The following is a 22,488-nucleotide window of genomic DNA, read 5'->3' as shown; positions in this document are numbered from 1 at the left end:
AGACAGAATTAAGGAGGAAGCCAACATAATGTTTTTTTTTTGTTGTTTTTTTTTTTTTTCTATTTTAAACTTCACATTTATTAGGTCAATTAAAAAGTAAGTCACTGAACTAAGTATAAGAGATACAAATAAAGTCTCTGCTTTCAAAGAATTCCACGGGGGTGACAACTTATAAATACAATGAATGAGGTCAAACTATCTTTTTAAATTTTTAATTGTTTTAAGTAAGTAGGACAGCATTTATCCCACAAAACTCTCAACCTACCTTCTTCCTAATTATTCTTGCTGAAAGTTCTAATCTAACCTGGAGACATACCAAAATTATCTTTCTTTTCATGTGATAAAATAAATTGTAACATATTTTCCTTTCCATATTCCTTTATATAGACATTCCATCCTTCCATATGACCCAAACTTTAATTTCCTGACACACAATTCTAGGAAATAGGATCATGAAACAAGGTAACAGCCTATTTAGGGAGCTTAGTAATGTTATGGTCAAAGTTATCTTGAGCTCTATCCTTCTTTATTCATTCTTTTCCCCTAAGAAGATCAGAACCATAGAGGGGATTAGCTTTAAGATCATCAGAAAATGAGCACCTATAAATTTAAACCAAGAGTTCTTTTTTTGTGACACAGATCCCTTTAGCAGTCTAGTGCTGCATAAAATGAAATACATATGATTACAAATTATATTGAAATAAAATTATAGTTAAAAAACAAGATTGATGGATTTCAGATTAAAAATAGTTTTTGTAGAATTTAGCTGAAATGGACATTTTGCTGAATAAAAGTGTTTGGGATTTTTATGGAATCTCAGAAGGATGTGATACTATTCTGTAAATATCACCTAGGAATGATAACATTTTAGGATAATAGGTTTTAGAACTGAAAAGGACATTAGAAATATATGGCCCAATTCTATCATTTTTACAAAGGACTCATGCTTATCCACTTTTTAGATAATATAAAAGTGAGATGAAGTACTAACACAACAGGTGACAGAATTAAAAACCATCTATAGATAACAGAATATTAGGGAAAATCAAATATGAACAAATGTAATAAGAATAAATGTTTCTCTCCTTCTCCCCCTCCAAGGATAGTACTTTATTTGTCTAGCCCAAGAGCTTTTAACATTTTTTTGTGTGTGAGGGTTATGGATCACTGGCTATCTGGTGATGTCTAGTGAACCCTTCGCTAAATATTGCATAAATGAAATACACTGAATTACAAAGGAAATCAATTATGTGGAAATATAAAAAGATTTTTAAAAGCAAATTCATGGAAACCAGAGATTTCTGTTGATAGTAACACAGAATCAATCATGTTACAAAGGGAGAGTAATGAGGTAGTAAAATCAGTAAGTATAAATCATTTGGTGTTTAAAAAGCTGATAGCAAATCTTTTAGATATGGTTTTTTAAAAATTATTTTTGGAGGGGAATACTGTTTTTTTGGTTCCCCTTGTAACAATCTCATGCTCTTCTGCTGGAGCATCATTCATATTATATTCCCTTCCTGTGGTTATTCCCCCTTGTGCCCTGTCTTCCCCCCACCTAAGGCTATGTTCTGGGCTCTGTTCTCCTTCTGAGTACTCTCTTGATTGGTGACTTTTTCAGCCATCATAGGTTTAATGATTGAGTTTATACAGATGACCTCTAGATTATCTATTCCTAGTCTCTTTCCCATTTCCAGTCCTCCATTTCCAATAATCAGGAAGACATTTTATTGTTTATGCCTTATATAGACTTCTCAAACTCAAAATGTTCAAAACTGAACTCTTATCTATCCCATTATTGCTCCTTACCTGAACCAACAGCTTCCTCATTGGTTCCCTGACTTGGGTTTCTCTCTACTGTAACCAATCTTCAACTTAGTGGCCAAAATCATTTTCCAATTAAATTTAACTGGTTTCCCATTGTCTCTAGTATCAAAAATAGAAAACCAGCTCTTTGTGATCTAGCTTCATCCAACTTTATGTTTTATATACAACTTTACAGTACCAACGTTAAGAGTCATCGATCATGGTTGCATGTCAGATATATTCTTGTTCAATTTCTTTTACATAGTCCAAATAATGAAGGGTGAAATAGGAAAAACAACCAAAAGGAATCAGCATTGAAATATAATGCAAGCTAGTTTACTCTGTGATTAGAGGAAGAGAGATGGGAAAACTCAACTTGCTAGTCAGGAAGCTCATTTTAAAATCTGTAACATTTATCTTCCAAACAATTGCATATCACCTACAACTTGCTTTATCAACTATTTTCAATTGTTAGAACACTGAAAAGCAAATTGAAATCCAATTTCAAAAACTACCAACCTCAACAACAGTGGGGCTGAAGGGTTTAATATTAGCATGTAGCCACGCAGAAAAAGGCAGCAGACAGCTGTAGCAAGAAATATTTATTTGACTACCTATGTGCTCACTGGGGCAGATGGAGAAAGGGAAAAAATTTAAAAATAAACACGAAGATAGGGTGAATGTGCTAGTAAATTTTTTATGCTTCTCTGCAAAGCTAGAAATAGCAAGCAATGTGAAAACAGTCCCATACTCCCAAACCTCTTAACAGTACTCAAGCAAAGCAAACACAGACCTTGCACTATGCCCAGAGGGCTGATAAACCTGAGTTGCTCTGCCTTGGACTTTTTTTTTTTTTTTTAATTTTTTTTTCTTTTAATTTGGGGCTTTGCTTAGCTGTGTTCAGTTTTCCATTCAAAAACAAAAGTTTATCTCACCTATTCCTAGTAACTCACTGAAATGTCACTCTGGGATGCTAGAGGACTCTTATCTGATCTCAGTATTTCCTTTTCCTTTTTTTTTTGGGGGGGGGGAAGGGGGTTTCATTTTTTATTTTAATGGCATATTATTTTTCTAATTTTAAGTAAAATGCTTTTTAATATTCATTTTTGTAAGATTTTGAATTCTAAATTTTTTTCTTCCTTACTTGCCTGTCTTGAAAGCAAATTGATATGTTATACATGTACAATCGATTTTTAATAAATTTTCATTATGACTCCTGTCAGGAAAGAAAAATCAGAATAAAAGAGAAAAATCACAGGAAACGACAACAAAAAGGTAAAAATAGTATGCTACAATCTATATTCAGTCTCCATAGTTCTCTCTCTGAATATAGATAGAATTTTCCATCCCAAGTCTACTGAAATTGTTTTGGAGCACTACATTGCTGCAAAGGGCTAAGTCTATCATAGTTCATCATCACATAATCTTGCTGCTACTCCTGGTTCTACTCACTTCATTCAGCATCAGATCATATAAGTTTTTCCGGGTTTTTCTGAAATCAGCCTGCTTATCATTTCTTATAAAAAAAGAATATCCTATTATATTCATATACCATAACTTATTCAAACATTCCCCAATTGATAGGCATCCATTCAATTTCCAACTCCTTGCCACCACATAGCTGAAAAGTATGAAGTGGTGCCTCAGGATTGTCTTAATTTGTATTTCCTTAATCAATATCCATGAAGCTCACTTTAAAATCTATAACAGTTACCTGCCTAACAATTACATATCAACACTTCATTTTCAATGTCTTCATTTTTCCCATCTTCTAAGTTCTGCTTTTTTTCCTTTTTCATCTCTAAAGATTAGAATTGCCATAGGATAATAACCTACAATTTGTAGGTTGTAAGGAAATGTGGGGGGGGGGCATTTGTGTTTTAACATTTCTACAACCATTTTTAAAGTGCTGACTATATGAACTGCATGAAGCTATGGTCTGGTGGAGATGAAAAGATGGAAAAGAAATAATTGTAATCAAGGAATCTATAATCTAGTAAGAGTCATGATATATTGATAGAGATAAAGTTAAAATTAGAATGTTAATGAAAATGGACTAAGATGATAAGAAAATATAATAATAAATATTGTAGGGAATGTGGGAAAACTGGGACACTAATGCATTAGAATTGTAAAATGATCCAAATATTCCAGAGAACAATTTAGAACTATGCTCAAAGATATATAAAACTGCATATACTCTTTGATACAACAGTCACTTCTGGGTCTATATCCCAAAGAAGTCATAAAAGAGGGAAAAGGACCTATTTGTGAAAAAATGCTTGTAGCAGGTTTTTTGTGGTAGCCAACAAATTGGAAATTGAGTGGGGTGCCCACCAATTGGAGAAATGGATTAATAAGTTATGGTATATAAATTTAATGGAGCATTCTTGTTCTATAAAAATTGATCAACAGGCTAATTTAAGAAAATTCTGGAAAGATTTACATGAACTGATACAAAGTAAAAGATGCAGAACCAGGAAAACATTGTACACAGTAACATCAAGATTATAGAATGATCAACTGATAGACTTAACTCTTTGCAGCAAAATCAATACTCTAAAACAATCCCAATAGACTTGGAATGGGAATGGAAGAATGGAAGAAAACCAAAGAAAACCATGAAGACTGAATGCAGATCAAAGCATAGTACTTTCATCTTTTTTTGTTTGCTTTTTCTTTTTCATGATTTTGCTCGTTTGTTCTGATTTTGCTTCCAAATCATGACTAATATGGAACCTATATCAGATTGCTTGATATCTTGGGGAGGGGGGAGATAAGTGAGGAAGGCAGAAAAAGTCTGGAACTCAAAGTCTTACAAAGGTGAATATTGGAAACTACCTTTACATATAATTAAAAAACCAAAATATTATTTTATTATTTTTTTGTTGAGGCAATTGGGGTTAAGTTACTTGCCCAGGGTCACACAGCTAGGAAGTGTTAAGTGTCACACAGCTAGGAAGTGTTAAGTGTCTGAGACCAGATTTGAACTCAGGTCCTCCTAACTTCAGGGCTGGTGCTCTATCCACTGCACCACCTAGCTGCCGCCCCCTCCCAAAACAAAATACTATCGGGAAAAAAAAAAAAAAAACAAACAAACCACAAATATGCTAATGAGAAGCAGAGATAAATCACTTCCAAGTACTTAAAAAAAAGATTTAATGAAAAATAGCTAACATTTATAGAGAATTTGAAGGTATACAAAGATCTTTAATATGCTATCTCATTTGATTTGAGAAGATTAGGACTGGAACTAGGTCTTGAAAGAGGGAGGAATTCAATAGCTTTTGACAGAGGCAGAAGATGCTGACATATGGAATGTAATGAGCAAAAATGTAAAGAAAAGAAATCCTGGATAATGTTGTGAGAATGGTAAATATGACTGTCCTGTTTGCCTGGAGACATGATATCAATGGTCACAAAATCATACCTAAGAATCCATATTGACTTAGTTTTCAAATGCACTGTAATTTATATTTTATTGTATTTTTAATTATCTTGGTAAATATTTCTCAATTACATTTTAATCTGGTTTGGGCCACACTTGGGAAGTGTGTGTTTGACACCTCTGGTCTGAAGCCAGGGTGTATAATATGAGGTGATGCTACAAAGGTAGGCTGTAAAGGATATTGAATGTCAAATTGAATTTGGGCTTTATTTGTTAGACAGAGAGGAACTAAGGAAATTTCTTGAGCAAGGAGGTGACAATGAAAATTGCCTTAGAATTATTGGGGTTTAGAACTGTTTTAGGCTAATATGGGAAGGTTATGAAAGATGGCTTTAGGAAAAAGGGGGTGGGAGTGACATAGCAGCTAGTCGACTGTACCAATAACCTAGATTTAAATAATAAAGAGTCTAATAAGGGGGGCAGCAATGGGAATGGAGAGGAAAGGAATGTAGGACAGAAATGTGGTCTTAGCCCTCCTCCCAGATTAAGAAAAAATAAATAAAGAAAGAAACCAAGACTCAGAGCTGAATTTCCCATACAAACAATGTGAGGAGGGAGATGGTACAAATATGAATAGGAGCAGAATGTGATAGCAAACTGAAATCATTCATGAAATATCAGTATGTGGGGCACAAGAACTAGAAGGCAAAACCCTAAGAGCAATGTCTCTGAAGCCCAATCTCCTTGAATGATGCTCCACAGTGGGCCCCAAAGTACTAACATACTGAACCAAACAAGACTAATAAGCACAATCCAGCCTTTCTGTTAAACAGTCACTAAAAACAATTCACAGAGGAATTTACACTATAGAAAGACTGATCACCAAGACAAAAATACACATTAACTCATTCACAAAAATACAGTTCTTCCTGTGAATGTTTACAATGACAGCTCCTCAGTGCAATGAAACTAGGAAAATACACATTTCCATACACAATAGACAAAAAAAAAAAGAAAGATCCAGGAAACTTCACTAAGTAGCTAAACCAAGGAACTGGATTTAATTTATTTTCAACACCAGAAGGAAAATGGCAGTGTTCCAGGCTGCATTTTGAGGAGGAAATTTAAAATGACAAACTATGAGCTCTGGAAGTTCCTGGTGGCAAAAAGGAACATCAATTTCACTGTTTATGGTGAACTGGGAGAACCATAATCTCTGTCCTCTTTTCAAGATTATGTGAATATAAAAGGAAATAAAGGGTCAAAAATTTAAGCTACTTCCATCTAACAAAATGGTAAAGAGAGAAAAATCCAGTTTCTTGATGTTCAAGAAGGAAACATGCAGAGTATTTCAATTTATGCAATTCTAAACTACTTACTCTCCTAGACTTCGGTCACAAAAGGCAAATGCATTTTCAGGAGAAAAAAATAACAATATTCAGTTATAGGACAAGAATGCAAAAAAAAAAAAAAAAAAAAAATCTTACCATGAGCTTTATGTACTACTAATTACTAGCATATTAACAAGAATCTGTTTTCTCACATCTATTAAGCATATCTTCAAACATTTCTTATGGTGCAAAATAAATATATAAATTTAAGAACAGCATATTCTTGGCAAGGTTTAATACTATTGGGCTTTATAATACTTATAGTTTAATAATACTGGGCTTTATAGTTAAGTAACTTGTCCAAGCTTGATGTCAGGATTAAAATGCCAAGTTTTAAGCTTCTTAGTCTTTCTATCATGACAACTCACATCCACACATATTATTTTAGGAGAGACTATAAATTATCTGCCATTCTGATTTCTTTCTTGAAAGACACATGCCTTTTTATAGTATGGGTTTAAATTTCTTATGTGTACAAGGAAAATGAAGAAGAAAATATCAACATTTTAATTCATAAAATAAATGGCATAAATAAAAACTTTTTTCCTGTGTAATACAGAAAGGCAGAGCTATCAAGAACAATTTGCCCATACAGGTGATACACTTAACACTTCCTAGTTGTGTGGCCCTGGGCAAGTCACTTAACCCCAGCCTCAGGGGGAAAAAAATATTGGAATGAAAATTCTTGGACTGAAAGAACAAATCAGTAATTTTTGGTACTAGATTGCCAAAGGCTTGGTGTGCTAATGCTTAAATAGCAACATAAATGATTTTATAATGCTATTTTAAGAATTATAGGCTGGTAGAGCTAGAAGGCTGCATCAAGCTTACTTATTCCAACCCCCTCCAATTTATAGGTGAGAAAACTGAGATATCAAGAGGGTAAAGTGCCCAAGAACACTTTGGTAATAAATAACAGAACAAGAATATGAAGCCAGGTTTGGGGTCAAAACTCAGTGATCTTTTCACCTTTATGCTACCCTGTTTCTCAAAGGTATTCAGAAACAAACCAATAGAACCACAGATTCCCCAAAATTAAATCCCCTCACCTCTTTTTGTTCAACTTGGAGTGCTGATTTTAAAATATCTCGTAGCTGTATTAACTGCTTTCTTTCTTCATCCTGGGCTTGTTTGATCTAATAATAATGAAAAGGTAAAACCTGCGTTAAAATGGAAGAAATACCTGAGAAAATTTATTCCTTAATTAGTTAAGATATTCCAAACAGCCAAAATAACAATAGGCAAGAAATAGGAATATGAAGAAATTGACAACTATGCTAAGCTATGTAGAAGACCATTGCTCAACACAAATAGCACAGCTTTGAAAATATGATATATTCTTAAGAAAAAAAAAGCAAGCTCTACAGAATAGAAATGTACAATTTCATACATTCTCACCTTTTATATGGAAATGCACATTTTGTTTTTGTTCAATTCAGAACATAAGAAATTTTAATAGGAATTTCTGATTAAAAAAACATGGAAATTCAAGAACACAGAGTAACAACATTTGAAGTAAAAAATTTTTTTAATAATAAAAATCACTTTAACACAAATATAGGAGGTCACATCTTACTATGTGAAGATCTGTTGAAAGAGTTTCAATGGAAGGTTTGAGGGTTTCAACAGCTTTCAATCCATCCTGGAAGAAACTTAAAAAAAAAAAAAAAAAAAAAAAAAAAAAAAAAAAAAGACTGATCCCACAAGAGAAAAGACAATTTAGCTTATTTTTCAAGGGTAATTTAGAAAATAAAGGAGGGAAAAAAAACTACTTTAATGAGAAAGGATCTTTAAACTTCTTTAATTACAACAGAATAAAAAAGATGAAAAGGACCTCAAAATTTTGAGCAAATGAGAACTAAGTGGCATTTGCAAAATTAGATTAGGCAAAAGAAAAAAAAATATATTTTCCTGATTCTGAGGAGCTACATTAAGCTTAAAAAAGAAAATGAGCCACACATCTTATCATTATTTATTTTTTTTAAGCTTTTCATTTATAAAACATATCCATGAGTAATTTTTCAACACTGACCCTTGCAAAATCTCATGTTCCAAATTTTCCCCTCTTCCCCCCCCCCACTCCCTTCCCTAGATGGCAGGTAATCCAATATATGTTAAAATATATATGTATCTTCTTATTATTATTTTTGCTATTGTTTTAATTTTTTTGCTAATAATTGCTATTATTTTAATAATTTTATTATCACCTAAAATATCTTCTTTATCTGCAACATACAATGGGAAATATGATTCTACAGAAAAAGTGGCAATGAAGGATTAATAACCAGAGGATTCTGCTTGTGTGATCTGACATAAAAGGACCTAAACCCAAAAAGTATAACTACAGGAAAAAGAGGAAGAACTGAGAGATGGAGGAAGAATGGAAATAAAGAGGGGGAGAGAAAAGAATAGAAACTAGAGATTTTTATTGGAAGAGAATGGACTATAATGATAAAGAAGAATGGAAGAAATGATTAAGAAACTGAAAATTAGTGAAAAATAGGTTAATACCACCCACAGAGCCCAAGGAATACCAAATTGAGGCAAAGGAAATTGGAAAAATTGGTTTAGAAAACAGTAAAAAATCCAAGATAGGAAAAAAACAATTCACAAATAATGCTCATAGGTACATGCTTATAATGAATAGCTCATGAAAAACAAATGGAATTGAAGGAGTAGGCTATTAAAAACAACAGAAACAAGATGAATTTCTCTCTACTAATGTCTTAACAATGTCTCATCTTCCATGGAGATAATGGAGGTCCCCAAGATGGGACACAGCACAGACTGTACATCAACAAAAGGGTTAGTACTATCTTGGGGATGGACCAGCATGTGGATAGTCAAGAAGAGAAGCTGAGCTAAGTGCACATAGGCTCATTACTAGGCTTTCTCCAAGGGGATGAATTTTTACTTACACCAATTCACAGTGACTTTCTAACTAAGAAAGAGACACATAGAGGTAACTTATCTATTCTACTGGAAGTAGTCTTCAAGACTAAACAATCCTTAAATCAGTAAAGTATTTAAATAGTAACGTGAAGTTATAAGAATGCTGGATTCAGAGCCAGGAGTTGTTCTTCAGTCATTTCCTTGTCCAATTCATTTTACAGATGAATAAACTAAGGCAAACAGGGTCAAGTGACTTGCTCAGGATCACATAGCCAGAAAGTGTCTGAGGCTACATTTGGACTCAGGAAGAAATCTTTCTGACTCCAAGTCCAGCACACGATACCACTGGAACTATTTTCAGAGCCAGGAGATAGGGGTTTAATTTCAGACTCTTGACATTGGTGAAATTGGTGAGTAAATCAAATAATTTGTAAACTAGAATAGGAAGAAAAGGTTCAGATGGTGGTGGTGAGCAAAAACATTTTAACAGTATCTTAAAAATCTGTGCATATCAACGAGGGGACCAAAGGAAGGAGAATTTTACATAATCTGCTTTATAAATGGCTCTTGGGGATACCACCTTCCAAAGAGTATCGTAAGCACAAGCATGTTTGTACAAAATGTGGTATTTCTTTGCACTTCCTAATCCTGCTTCCTTCTATAAATCAAGTACCACAAACATATGAAGTTGTGAAAATAAAGAAGCCTAAGAAGGAGAAAAGGAAAAAGAAAACACAGGCAGTGAGTTCTACACAATCAGCAGCTAATCATTAAAGACCATGGAGAGCAGGTTACTATAAATCTCATATGTTAGGTCTTTAGGACTAGAGTGTCAAGAATGCAGAAGCTGGAAAGTGCGTTTTACCCTTTGGCTAGAAGTTCCAAGTTTAAAGGAATTATGGGTATGAGTTAATAACTAACCAATAATAGACCAATTTCAACCTCTGGTAACCCCAGTGCAGTAATATCCCTGGGGAAAGTAGAGCTCCAAGAATCTTTGCAACCTAGCAACCCTCTTGAGAGTGAGAAAGTTCTACAAGAATATCATTTGGTATAGTTAAGCTAAAGCCATTTTCTCAGAATGTTGCTTTTCTAAAGATGTATTCATTGCCAGGATCAGCAACAAAAAGCTTGACCAATACTTATTATTAATATTAATTAATAAATATTAATTACAATAGATTATTATGATAGCAGGTGACACTTATAATGCTTACAATGTGGTAGGAATTGCTAAGCACTTTACAATTATTATCTCATTTGACACTAGCAACAACCCTATGAGGTAGGTGCTATTATATATCCCAATTTTATAGTTGAGGGAACTGAGGCAAACAGAGGTTAAGCGATTTGCTTAAGATCACACAGCTCAATCTGGATTTCAACATCAAGTCTTCCTGACTCCCAGCACATGTCATCTTGCTGTTTCAAAGTCAATGGAATGCTAAATTTGATTTAGAATCCCAACTCTAACACTTAGGAGGTATGTAAATGCCTCTTTGTACATGATATTCTTCACAGCAGCTGGTAAGTTACCACTACTCCAAAAAAATTACCTTGGATTTACTTTATGTTTATATAATATGTGACTATTTTTTCCCCCACAATAGACCATAAATTCCTTGAGTAAGGATTTGTTTCATGTTTGTCTTATTCTAGCCACACAATCTAGCAAATCCCTGACACACAGAAAGCATTAAATAAATGTTTATTGATTAACACATAATCATTAATATAGTTAATTTTGGTGAACTTAAGTTTTTATTATCCATAAAATGAAGTTGACCACCAGTTTTTGGTGTATGCTTACAAAAAGTGTCATCATTGTAATTCAAAAGTGTCAAGTGATGTCTAAGATTTCTGTGAGCTTAATTTTTTTATTCTAATCCTCCATCCAAAGAAATATTGACTTTAACAAACATCATAAACACTAGGTGTTTTTTTTTCAACTTTAAATATTTCCTGGCCTGAATTAAATTCTTGGTTCTATTTTTAAAAAATGTTCTATGGGTTAAATCTTAAATTTTCCTGAAAATCTACTGCCCCAAAGTACCTAATCCCTTTCTATTAAAAAAAAAATCACCCCTAATTTTAGATTTCTCGAGAAAGAAGATTTCCAAACTTAACTAGCAAAGGCCACTAGAGACTAGACTAGGATGATCTGAATATAATTTAGTACTGCAAATGTTTCTGAAGACAAAAAAGAGATGAGAAAAAATGATGACAATATTTTATTACTGCTCAGAACAGAGTATCAGTGTCTGCCCTTCAGTGTACCTTTATTCTCCCCCCACCTACATTTAAGATTGATATATTTTTGTACATAAAAAAGGAAATGCTACAGGCCCATTTTTTCCTTTTGTAGGATTATCATTCTATATTTTGTTTTAAGAGAACAAAATTCAAATCCTCTAGATTTCTCTGGAGGGCATAATGAATAAAATAATACCAATGAAGAGATTAATTTTCTAAATTTCTCTCATGCAAGGGGAAAAGGGGAAAAAATGAAGAAATATAATGGCAGCTACCCTGAAGCTAAGAGTATACATTTATGTGAAATTGTTTGGCTTTAAATGTACTCCAAGGTGATAATGTTTTCTATGCTCAGGTTAGTTTGTTTTCAGCTTGTAATTCTCCATCTATATAAAATCATTTCTTACTTATCACACCTCTTTATGCTGTTTAACTTTGGCTGAATTTTAGAAATGGAAAAACTTAGAAAAAAAGCAAATTTCAAGCTCTCATTCTTTTTATATGCATCAAAATATGCTAGTCACACTGATTGTGGCAGATGTCATGGTACAGTAACTCAAAATCTTTATTTTAATCTAATGTTACATCATTGGTGCTATTATCATTTAATAAACATCAAAGCAATAGAAATTAATTTAATTATCCCCCCACATAAGGAAAAGGACAAAAATACTCTATAAAGATAATAAGGCAAAATGTAATTCTGAATGAGGATATTTAGTAGATTTCTATATTAAAATATTCACAGCTGCCATAAAAAAAGATACATTTTAAGTATAATCACAAAGAAAAAAGACTTACTTGCACTGTGCATGAAAATATTTGATCAAGTTCTGAAGTAAATCAACTCCCTTTTTAATCTTGATTTCATTAACCTTTAGTAAGTACTGTTAAAAAAAAGAACAATTCACAGAAATAAGCAGGCAACTAAAAAGCAAACTGTGTCAGTAATATAAGATCAACTAGAGTCTAATTTCCATAATGACAGGAATCATATTTTTTATTCATTTTAAAAAAATCCTCCTCCAAATGTGAATTTTGCAATTAGACCTAAATAAGATTTTTCTTTTGTGATTTTAAGTAAATGAATCATTTCCATATCAGGATATTTAATTCAAACAATAATTAAGTCCCTATACCAGGGGTTCTCAAATTATGGCCCACATACAGCTAGCTGAGGACGTTTATGCGGCTCACCAGGTTATGGCAAATGGGCTGAGGGGCGGAGACAGAGTGGGAGTTTTTGTTTTTACTGTGTAGTCCAGCCCTCCAACAGTCTGAGGGGCAGTGAACTAGCCTCCTATTTAAAAAGTTTGAGGACCACTGTCCTATACTGTGTGCTACAGACTATGTGAAGGTACATTAAAGAAAGTTAAAGGCTATAATTGTGCTACAGGTATATGAGAGGATGCATGATAGAATTAAAAGAGTAGATTTTAAGTCAGGAGAAGTGAATACAAATCCCAGTCTTAGTGTTTCCTACTTGTGTAGATCATGGGGAAACCCACTTTTCTTTAAATATAAATTTCCTCATGCAGAAAATCAGAATAACATTTGCAATACCTAACTCATAGGCTTTTTGTGGAGGAAATGCTATATATAAATGCCAACTAGCTGACACAGTAGAAAGTGCATTAGACTTAGAATCAGACCCGAGTTCAAATTTCTTGTTAGTTGTATACCTTGGCAAGTCAATTAACTTCTCTGAGATGAGTTTTCCTCATCTGAGAATTCTCAATTGAGAATAATAAGAGCATCTACCTCCCAAAATTGTTGTGAGGATCAAATGACAGAATATTTGCAAGGCGTTTTGCCATATAAAAATGATAGCTAGTATTGTTACCTCTAGAGAAGTATATGCTATTATATATTTTAAACAGAGAATCAAAGCAGTGATTCAAAATCTTTGAGAAAATGTAAAATTTTATTGTAATGTATTGAATTACTTGATGGTCATCTGCCCCTCTCAAAACCAAGTTTTGTTTAAATTACTCAAGTGAATTTTATTGCAATAGCTGCTTCCAATAACCAAAGTCACCAGGACTATCAAAAGAAATAAAACCAAAAATCATGAGGTTTGAGAATCAATGGTCTAATCCAGCTAGAATAATAAAACAACTGTTCATTAAAACAAAAAGTAAACAAAACACTTTAACAGTTTAAAAAATAGACTTTTTAACTAAATAACTATAATATCTCATTTCCTCAATGTACCTTTTTAAATACTTTTTCTATCTAACTATGTATATTTTTTTTCATACATTCTCTAGCCAACATGTATGCTACTGTTCTTATTCTGCTTTGCTTGCCTGGCATTATTTCATAAATGCTTTTCTGAATTTGCATAAATTCTTCCTTTTTGTCATGGGGCACTAATAACACTTTATAAACACCACAACTTGTTGTTATTCCTCAATCATTGTGCATATTTCCATATTTTCCTTAACATAAACAAAGTCTCTCCAGATATTTTGATATATACACAATGCGCTTGGGCTCTCTCTCTGTCTCCCCCCCACCCTTAAGGTATAATCTACATAGTGGAATCATGAGCTTCCTTTACTAGATAACTAAGGAAAAAAAATTTAGGACCAACCCATGTAGTATCTAATGACTCTGTTGATCAGGGAGCTCCTCACATCTTACTTTAACTTAGCACAGGCTAAAAAAAAAAAATTAACTTAGCACAGGCTAAAAAGAGCCTTGGATTTGGATAGCAGAGAAGCTAAGTTTTAAATCTTTGTTCCACAACTTTAGGCTACTTGTGATCTTGGTCAAATCACTCACCTCTCTCTGAACTTTACCTGAAATTCAATTTCTGAAGGGGTTGAATCAAGATCCTAGACAGCTTAGGTAATGCAAGTTTGCTACATATGGTATAAATTATTAGAACTGACACTTATTTGATGCTTTAAGGTTCACAAAATACTCTACATACCCACTTTTTAAAAGCAACAACACTGTGGAATATCAAAACTAATATCCCTAATTCACAAAAGATAAAACTGATATCCAGTGGTTCAATGATTGCCACATAGCAAGAAAGCCTTTGTTAAGCCAAAAGTATATCAATGTTAAATTTTAATATTATTATATTAATGTAACAATTATTGGTTAATTATTAATTAATGTTAATTACATTGTATTAACTGTTTTTATTAATCATTCATTGTCATTAATTACTGCTATTGATAATATTAATGATAGTGTGGAAGAGCAAGAGTAATAACCAATCAAATTTATGTTAAGCTGTACTATTTATTACTCATGTGTAAGGTGCTAACAAATTTACAATTTCAGTACTAATCAGGAACTGGATTTATATACTAGTTTTATATACCATTGAGAAGAGAAAAATAAAGGATACCTCATCCTTCCAATTAGGCAAAAGGCAATTTAAATTCAGGGAAATCATATTTTTAGCTAAAAGACAACCAAATCTTAAATATCTCAACATAGGCTCAAGAGGAGAGGGAGTGTAATAGTGGCTTTTTTTTTTTTTTTTTTTTTGTCTTTGTTTTCGAAAGCTTTCAAACAAGTTTTAAAATGCATTTAATTAAAATAGGGGAAAAATTTTCAGAACTGAGTAAGTCTGAATGTCATCTTTTAGACATGAGTTTCTCTTTAAATTGAACCTGGGTATTTCATAGACATGCCAAATAATGCATTTCTAACATGGAAGATTTCTCCTCCTAATTACATTCTCAATTACACATTATATAGAATCGTTAGAAAGCTTATCACGTAGTATGTGCAGAATTTTGTTTTAAAGTTTCTTTTCCAGGCCAAAATCTAAGCCTCTGTACAAGCACTGGAACATACATATAAACACACACTCTCCAACTTGCGAAGGTCTGGTCTAGCTCCTCTGAAGGGCTCAGAATAAGTCCTTGTCAGGATAAGCAAAAGTCCTTGCCCCACGTGTGGACGCCAATTGTAGCGTGATGTTGTCTCCATATGCTGCCTATCGTTCTCTGGGGGGAGATCTGCAGTGTCAACTCAAATCTCTCGGACAGATTCTTCTTCCTGTAGAGAGCCGACTTCCCTTCCTGCAGAGAGCTGCGTCAAGCCAGATGTAGTGCAGAGACTTCTCTTCTTTCTGGAGTATTGTCTTCTTTTATCCTCCCAGAGAATGGGCATGGGATAATGCAAGGGCTTCTGGGAAGAACCACTTCAACCAATGAGCTTGCTCCTCCCAAGCACGCAAGCTCTTCCTTAGGAATTCACAAGTCAAACTACCAGGAAAGGCCGGAACTAGAGAATTGTTAAGTACTGACTTAGCACTTAGTAAGAACCTAATATCTCATTATCTCATTAGCACTTAGTAAGAACCTAACACCAACTGAACCTCATTTGACCTTCATGTCTACCCCCAAAATAATCAGGACAGGAGTTGTTATTCCCATTCTACAGATGAGAAAAGTAAGAATCAAAGAAATCCATTGACTTGCCAAAGATCATATATTTTATAAATTGTGGAGCCAGGATAAGAACTTGGTATTCTAACTTCTACTATAATACAATGCCTTTCATAATAATGGGATTTTTACTACTAGTCCAGACCTAAAATATTACTTGACATAGGGAACTCTTATTGAGGAAACTGTTCTGTCACATAGACTAACAATGGGTTCTGTAACTTTTAGTTTCAGAGAGTTGTCTTGGGGCACTTAAGGGATCATGTGACTTATCCACTATCACAAAGCCAGTATGTCAGAGTCAGGCTTTGAACTTTATGACTCTGAGGCCAGTTCTACTCCACTGCTGCCTTTGGATTGTGGGTTAAATTAAAATATTAATTCTGACCGCCAATTCTGGCGATACTCATTAATTTAGAGACACATTGCAAAGTCAAATTACATAAAAATCATTTAGAAAAGTACTCATACATACATTCACTATTGTTTGTATTGTGTTTTTAAATTTTAGTTAGCCTCCACATGTAGCTTCATCCCTTGCCAGTTAATGTTTGATCTAGCAAACACAACTACTCAAAATATTTCTTTAAGTTAGACATATTTTTGAACACAAAACTATCTCCAAAACCAGTCACCAGATTTTGTTATTATCGTTCCTTGTCCTTCATTTTCAAGGAGGGACAATATCACTAATGTGATATCTAGATTGTGCATGAAATGGATTTGAATGAGGCAGAGCTGTGCAAAGTATCACTTTACATAAATGAATAAAAAATTACTTTTGGATTCCTTCCAGATAATCAAGAGTAAATTGCATATAAAGTTGATTTATGATGTCACAAACCCATATTTGACATAAATTTAAGTTTTAATTACCTCCTAGAGATTGAACACACTTTATCAAAATACAGGATATTTATATTACTAAAAAGAATAAACACTGGGCTAGACAGATGCTAGTAACTTCAGTTTTCTCATATTTCTTCAAGTATGAAATTAGCAAGTATGGAAAAAAAAAACAACAAAAAAAAAACAACAACCACACTGCTATCCAACATTTTAGCATTTTTTCTAGGATATTCTTCTTTCACTAAGTATGAAAAAAGAAAAAAGGCTGACACAGTATCCCTATCCCTCTCCTCCTTTCCCAAGCCAGGATGGTTGGGTAAGTGCCAGCAGAACGCATCAAAACAGAATAACTTTGGAAGGATAACTAAGCTTCCTTGACCTCAATAAGTATAATTACTAAAGTAAGTAAGAAGAATCTATTTGAAAACATCTTTCAAATGACAGGCAGTTTGACTTTTTAAAAATAGGTCCTCAAACAATTTAAATAGGAACTTTATATCATAGTGTTCCCTTTCTCCCCTCAAATGGCCTTTGCCTTTTGTTCCTTTGCCTATGACCTGATGAGATGGGGGACACAGGGAAGGGTCAAACACTTTGGATATGACATCAGCCTCAAGACAAAAAGCTGTGTGAAAGGGCACTGAGCAGAGTCTGTCATTTTATGCTCTGGGGATAGTGTGTGTGTGTGTGTGTGTGTGTGTGTGTGTGTGTGTGTGTGTGTGAGAGAGAGAGAGAGAGAGAGAGAGAGAGAGAGAGAGAGAGAGAGAGAGAGAGAGAGAGAGAGAGAGAGATAGATGGGATGTTGTTTGTGTGTTTCCATGTGTATGTATATGTGTACAGCTAGCTTTTCCCTATTTTTAGTTTCTTCATTCAATGAACAATCCAGTGTTAATCTATTCCAGTCCTGTGCTATAAAGACTTAGGTTTCCTTATTAAAATGAATGTGGTAAAGTCATCGGGAAAAATTGGATCTATGATGCCCTTGAGCCCAATAGTTCTTTTAAAAAACAAAACCAAAGCTCCTTTGGACAAGGATAAGTCTATCTACAAGACTCCTAATGAGAAATAAAAACAGATTTCATTTGCTTACTAGGCTCTTTACCAGCAATGGACATCTGTGCTTGTTCAGCATCTTACCTCGCACATTTGTAGCTGGAAGAACCTCCTTTCTTTCTCCATTTCTTCAGCAATTTCAGCTCCACTTATTTCAGTGCGAATCATCCCATGAAGTTTGGCATGTTCCTTTTTCTCCTTTTCTATTTTTGTCCTGGGGGAAAAACACCAGCAATAAATCAAGGTGCCTATTGACCTAAAGATTCAGAGCAGCTTCCCCTACTTAGTACACAGCTTGCAGAGATCAGTATCATCCTGTAGCATGGTCTCCTGAGCACTAATCTGTAGTCAAAGTCAAAAGTCAAACATTTTGTTATGTATGTCACAGACTCTGGACAAATCAATTCACACACATAATGCTCTCCTGTACAGATCCCAGGCTACTCATGAAGACCAGATAATCTTCAAGATCTTTTCTAATTTATCCTTCATTCTCCAAGGCAAATGACAACATCACTAATATGATATCCTGACTCATGCAAGTGGATTTGAGTGAGTGGTTGTGCAGTTATCAGGCTACATGGATGAAAAAAACAAAATTCTTGCTCAAGAAAATTTCAGTATTTACCACTTTCTACTTTCCTTTATACACACACACACACACACCAGAGTGCTAGACCTGAAGTCAGGAAGGCTCAGATTTCTCATCAAATCTGGGCTCAGATACTTATTAGTTGTGTGACTCTGGGCAAGTTTGTCTCAGTTCCTCATTTATAAAAGAGCTGGAAGAGGAAATGGTAAACCTCTTCATTCACTTTGCCAAGAAAACTCCAAATGGGCTCATGAATAGTCAAACATAACTGACCACACACACACACACACACACACACACACACACACACACACACACACACACTATTCTGTGCATATATACTAAATATCCAATGTCTATTTGAACTGAATTGAATTAAGAGAGAATCCTAAACTGTGAATTGGGTTAATTAGGTCAAGACCTGATTCTGCAACTGATTTTCTAAGTGTGATCTTAGACAAATTACTTCATTTTGGGGGGACTGCGTCTGTTGTCAACTGATAAGAGTTGGACATGATGACCTCAAAATTCTGTTGCAGCTATAAGACTGTGGGTTTCTTAGACCTGTCCTAAAATATTAGCGATGCCAACCTGTCTTCAGGGACTTTATAACCATCTAGGGCAGAGAGAAGAATATTTGACCCAGGGGCCCAATTTGGCCCTCAGTTTGATTTCATTCGGCCCATAGGGGTAATAATACTGCTCTGATCACTGCTGCTGCCATCCAGAGAATAATTTCTCTCTAGAGGGCTAAAGTGGAATTGAGTTTTATGTTTCCTATTCTTAATTTAAAAAGCACTTAAATTGAATGTTTTCTTTTGTTACAAGGGAAAAAATACCCACCATGAGCTAAATTACTTTTTATTTTTTTACTTATAATTGACCTTTGATGGACTCTTTCGTTAAGCCAGTGACTCTTATCATAAGATTCCCCACTCTTGTCCTAACTGCAGTAATAATGAACTAAATTTAGCCATATGGGATAGAAGCCAAGAGGATAACAGAGGTCAGCAACTCCTAGCATGTGCCAGAAGGTAGCATGCCAGGCCATCTGGTCTGCCTCCCCCCCCCCCCCCCCCGGGTACCATAGCCATGACTTAACCAGTCAGCTATATTGCCATCCTTCTCGGCTGTTGTTGCTGCTACATTAGACTGTCCATCACTTACTCCCCCCTCCCATCTGCCAATGCCTCCAACTCGAGCAATAGGAACCAACCAGGGCATAGGAAGAAATGTAGGAGAATGGAGTCCTGTCATTGGTAAAGGCTGCACCTTGATAAAGTAGAGTGAGCAATGAACTGGGAGTAAGGAAATTTGGGGGTGTACAACCTGTGTGATCCTAGACATTGTATGTGCTCTTGTTTCATTTTTTTCATTTGTAAAATGAAATGGCTAATGAAGATGATTTCTAAGGTTCCTGCAAGTTATGATATACTATGCCTCTACAAAGTGAAGTCATTGTCCCAGTTTCTCTTAGAATGGCTATGTTATCCTTAAATTTAAACCCTTGTTAAACATCTTTGTTGAAAGCTTTTTGAAAAGGAGTTTTTTTCTGTGGAGACTTATTTCTCTTTATCCTAAAATTCCCCTCCTCAGGCTTTTTGGAGTACTTCTCAATTATAATATTTTGGGATTCCTCAAAGAATTCCAAACCCCCCTCCCCATCCAACTTCAGAAATTTCTGTCACAGACTTTCTATCACATCAGTCTTCTTTTACCATTCTAGACTAGTGGCCCAATTCTTTTAAGTTATTCCTGCATGAAAGCTGCTCTTTGCTTTGGATTGTTTCTCACAAATAATTCTCTTTCAACTCCAAGAGGCAGGATGATGTTGTGGAAAGACCATAGGCTTGGCAGGCAGGAAAACTAGATTCTACTACAGGTTTTGCCCTTTAACTAGTTAGAAAACTATAGACAAAGCACTTAAGTATTATCCATCTCAAGCTCCTTATTTGATAAAGCAGGAGGAATAAGGCCAACCCTACTTGCCTCTTGGGGTTGTTTTAGAGATCTCATTCAATCTATCAAACATGCATTAAGATGTATAAGGCACAATTATAGGCTATGGATATATAAAGGACATAATATTTGCACTAAAGAGCTTAAATTCTAAGGGAGGAGGAATACACAGTAAGGACATAAATAAAAATAAAAGAAAGTAATTAGCAAGGCAGCCAAAGAGCTATAAGAAATTTGAGGAAAGAAAAAACGAAAAAACGAAAAGAGGAGGAGAAGAATCAAGAATGAGAAAGAGGGAGAGGAAAATAGGAGAGAATACTTGTCCCTGGTGAAGGGAGGAAAGAGAATCAGAAAAGCTTTCATGGAAAAGATAAATTGAGATTTGAACAAAAGGAAAATGACTAATAGACAGGATTAAAAAAAACAAAAAAAAAAAAAAAAACTATTCCAAGCATGGGAAATGTTATGAGCAAAAGGACAGGGGCAGGAAAGAAATAAGACAGAATAGAAGATAGAAAATATTCCAATTTTGATAGAACAAAAATGTATAAAACAAAATGGCTGAACAAGCCAGAGGCAGTAAGTGAAGGAGACCTTGAGTCAAAAGTTTAAACATTATTTGGTAGTGATGAGTTACTAAAGAAGGATACAATCTTGATAATGCTTTAGGAAGGTAGGCTGTGCAAACAGATTAAAGACTGCCCAGCAGCATAATGTCCTTTTGTCAATCAGTAAATACAATATCAAACACATCTGCAATTAATTAGGTTGAGTTTTATTGTGTTTTCTGTTTTATTTTTAGGAAGGGGGTGTTATGTGTAAATGCCATTTTGCTTTATCTCCATTACTGTTTCCCTACTACTTTTATCTACTGACTTCTTTGGATCTTTTCCCCATTTTAACCTTTCTTCTCTGGCAAAAAAAAAAAAAAAACAAGAAAAGTTTTGCATTTTTCAAATATTTTGTGACACTCATTCTTGGAACCATTAAGTGTCATAGCACTATTTAAAAAAAAAATTAATTATAGTTTTTATTTACCAGATATATGCATGGGCAATTTTACAACACTGACAATTGCCAAACCTTTTGTTCCAATTTTCCCCCTCCTTCCCCCCACCCAGATGGCAGGTTGACCAATATATGTTAAATATGTTAAAGTATAAATTAAGTACAATATATGTATACATGTCCAAACAGTTGTTTTGTTGTACAAAAAGAATCAGACTTTGAGATAATGTACCATTAACCTGTGAAGGAAATAAAAAATGCAGGTGGACAAAATTAGAGGGATTGGGAATTCTATGTAGTGGTTCATAGTCATCTCCCAGAGTTCTTTCGCTGAGTGTAGCTGGTTCAGTTCATTACTGCTCTATTGGAACTGATTTGGCTCATCTCATTTTTGAAGATGGCCACGTCCATCAGAATTGATCTTCATATAATATTGTTGTGCTTCATAGCACTATTAACTAAATACCATAATGGTCTGAATACAGGCCATATTTTCTCTAATGTCTCATTATTACTAAAAGAAAGACAACAGAAGTATGAAGAGAGTAATGATAATAAAACAAACATAAATATTTTTATTTGAAGTGAAAATATCTTAAAATTTTAGTTATTTTGTGCAATTGTTTCTATTGCATACCTATATATTAACATCAATATTATGAAAATAAACATTTTTGAGGATTTCTATAAATTCATGAAGAATAAAATGAGAACTAGGAGAAAGATTTGTACAATAACAACACTAGAAAAACAACCAATTTTGAAAGCTGTATGAACTACAATCAATAAAATGAGCATTCATGATTCCAGAGAATCAATGATAAAAGCATGCTATTTGATACAGAAAAATGCTGGATTGGAGCTATGGAATCAATCTCT

The 22,488-nt window shown here is 34.1% G+C and overlaps 1 protein-coding gene across 2 annotated transcripts in view; it reads right to left on the bottom strand.

The window, feature by feature from the left end:
• The window catches only part of ASAP2 (ArfGAP with SH3 domain, ankyrin repeat and PH domain 2), a 261,971-nt gene that overhangs the window by 90,598 nt on the left and 148,885 nt on the right, over positions 1-22,488 (bottom strand). For both annotated transcript variants that reach the window (XM_074288099.1, XM_074288098.1), the window contains exons 6-9: positions 18,135-18,264; positions 12,532-12,617; positions 8,162-8,237; positions 7,635-7,721 (exon numbers count right to left, since the gene is read on the bottom strand). In XM_074288099.1, the coding sequence (XP_074144200.1) occupies positions 7,635-7,721; positions 8,162-8,237; positions 12,532-12,617; positions 18,135-18,264 (379 nt within the window). The remainder of the gene's footprint in view (positions 1-7,634; positions 7,722-8,161; positions 8,238-12,531; positions 12,618-18,134; positions 18,265-22,488) is intronic.

The sequence above is a fragment of the Sminthopsis crassicaudata genome, chromosome 2, assembly GCF_048593235.1.
Source record: "Sminthopsis crassicaudata isolate SCR6 chromosome 2, ASM4859323v1, whole genome shotgun sequence".
Taxonomy (NCBI): Eukaryota; Metazoa; Chordata; class Mammalia; order Dasyuromorphia; family Dasyuridae; genus Sminthopsis; species Sminthopsis crassicaudata.
The sequence above is the reverse complement of the archived record's forward strand: the minus strand, read 5'-3'. Positions and strand labels throughout refer to the sequence as shown.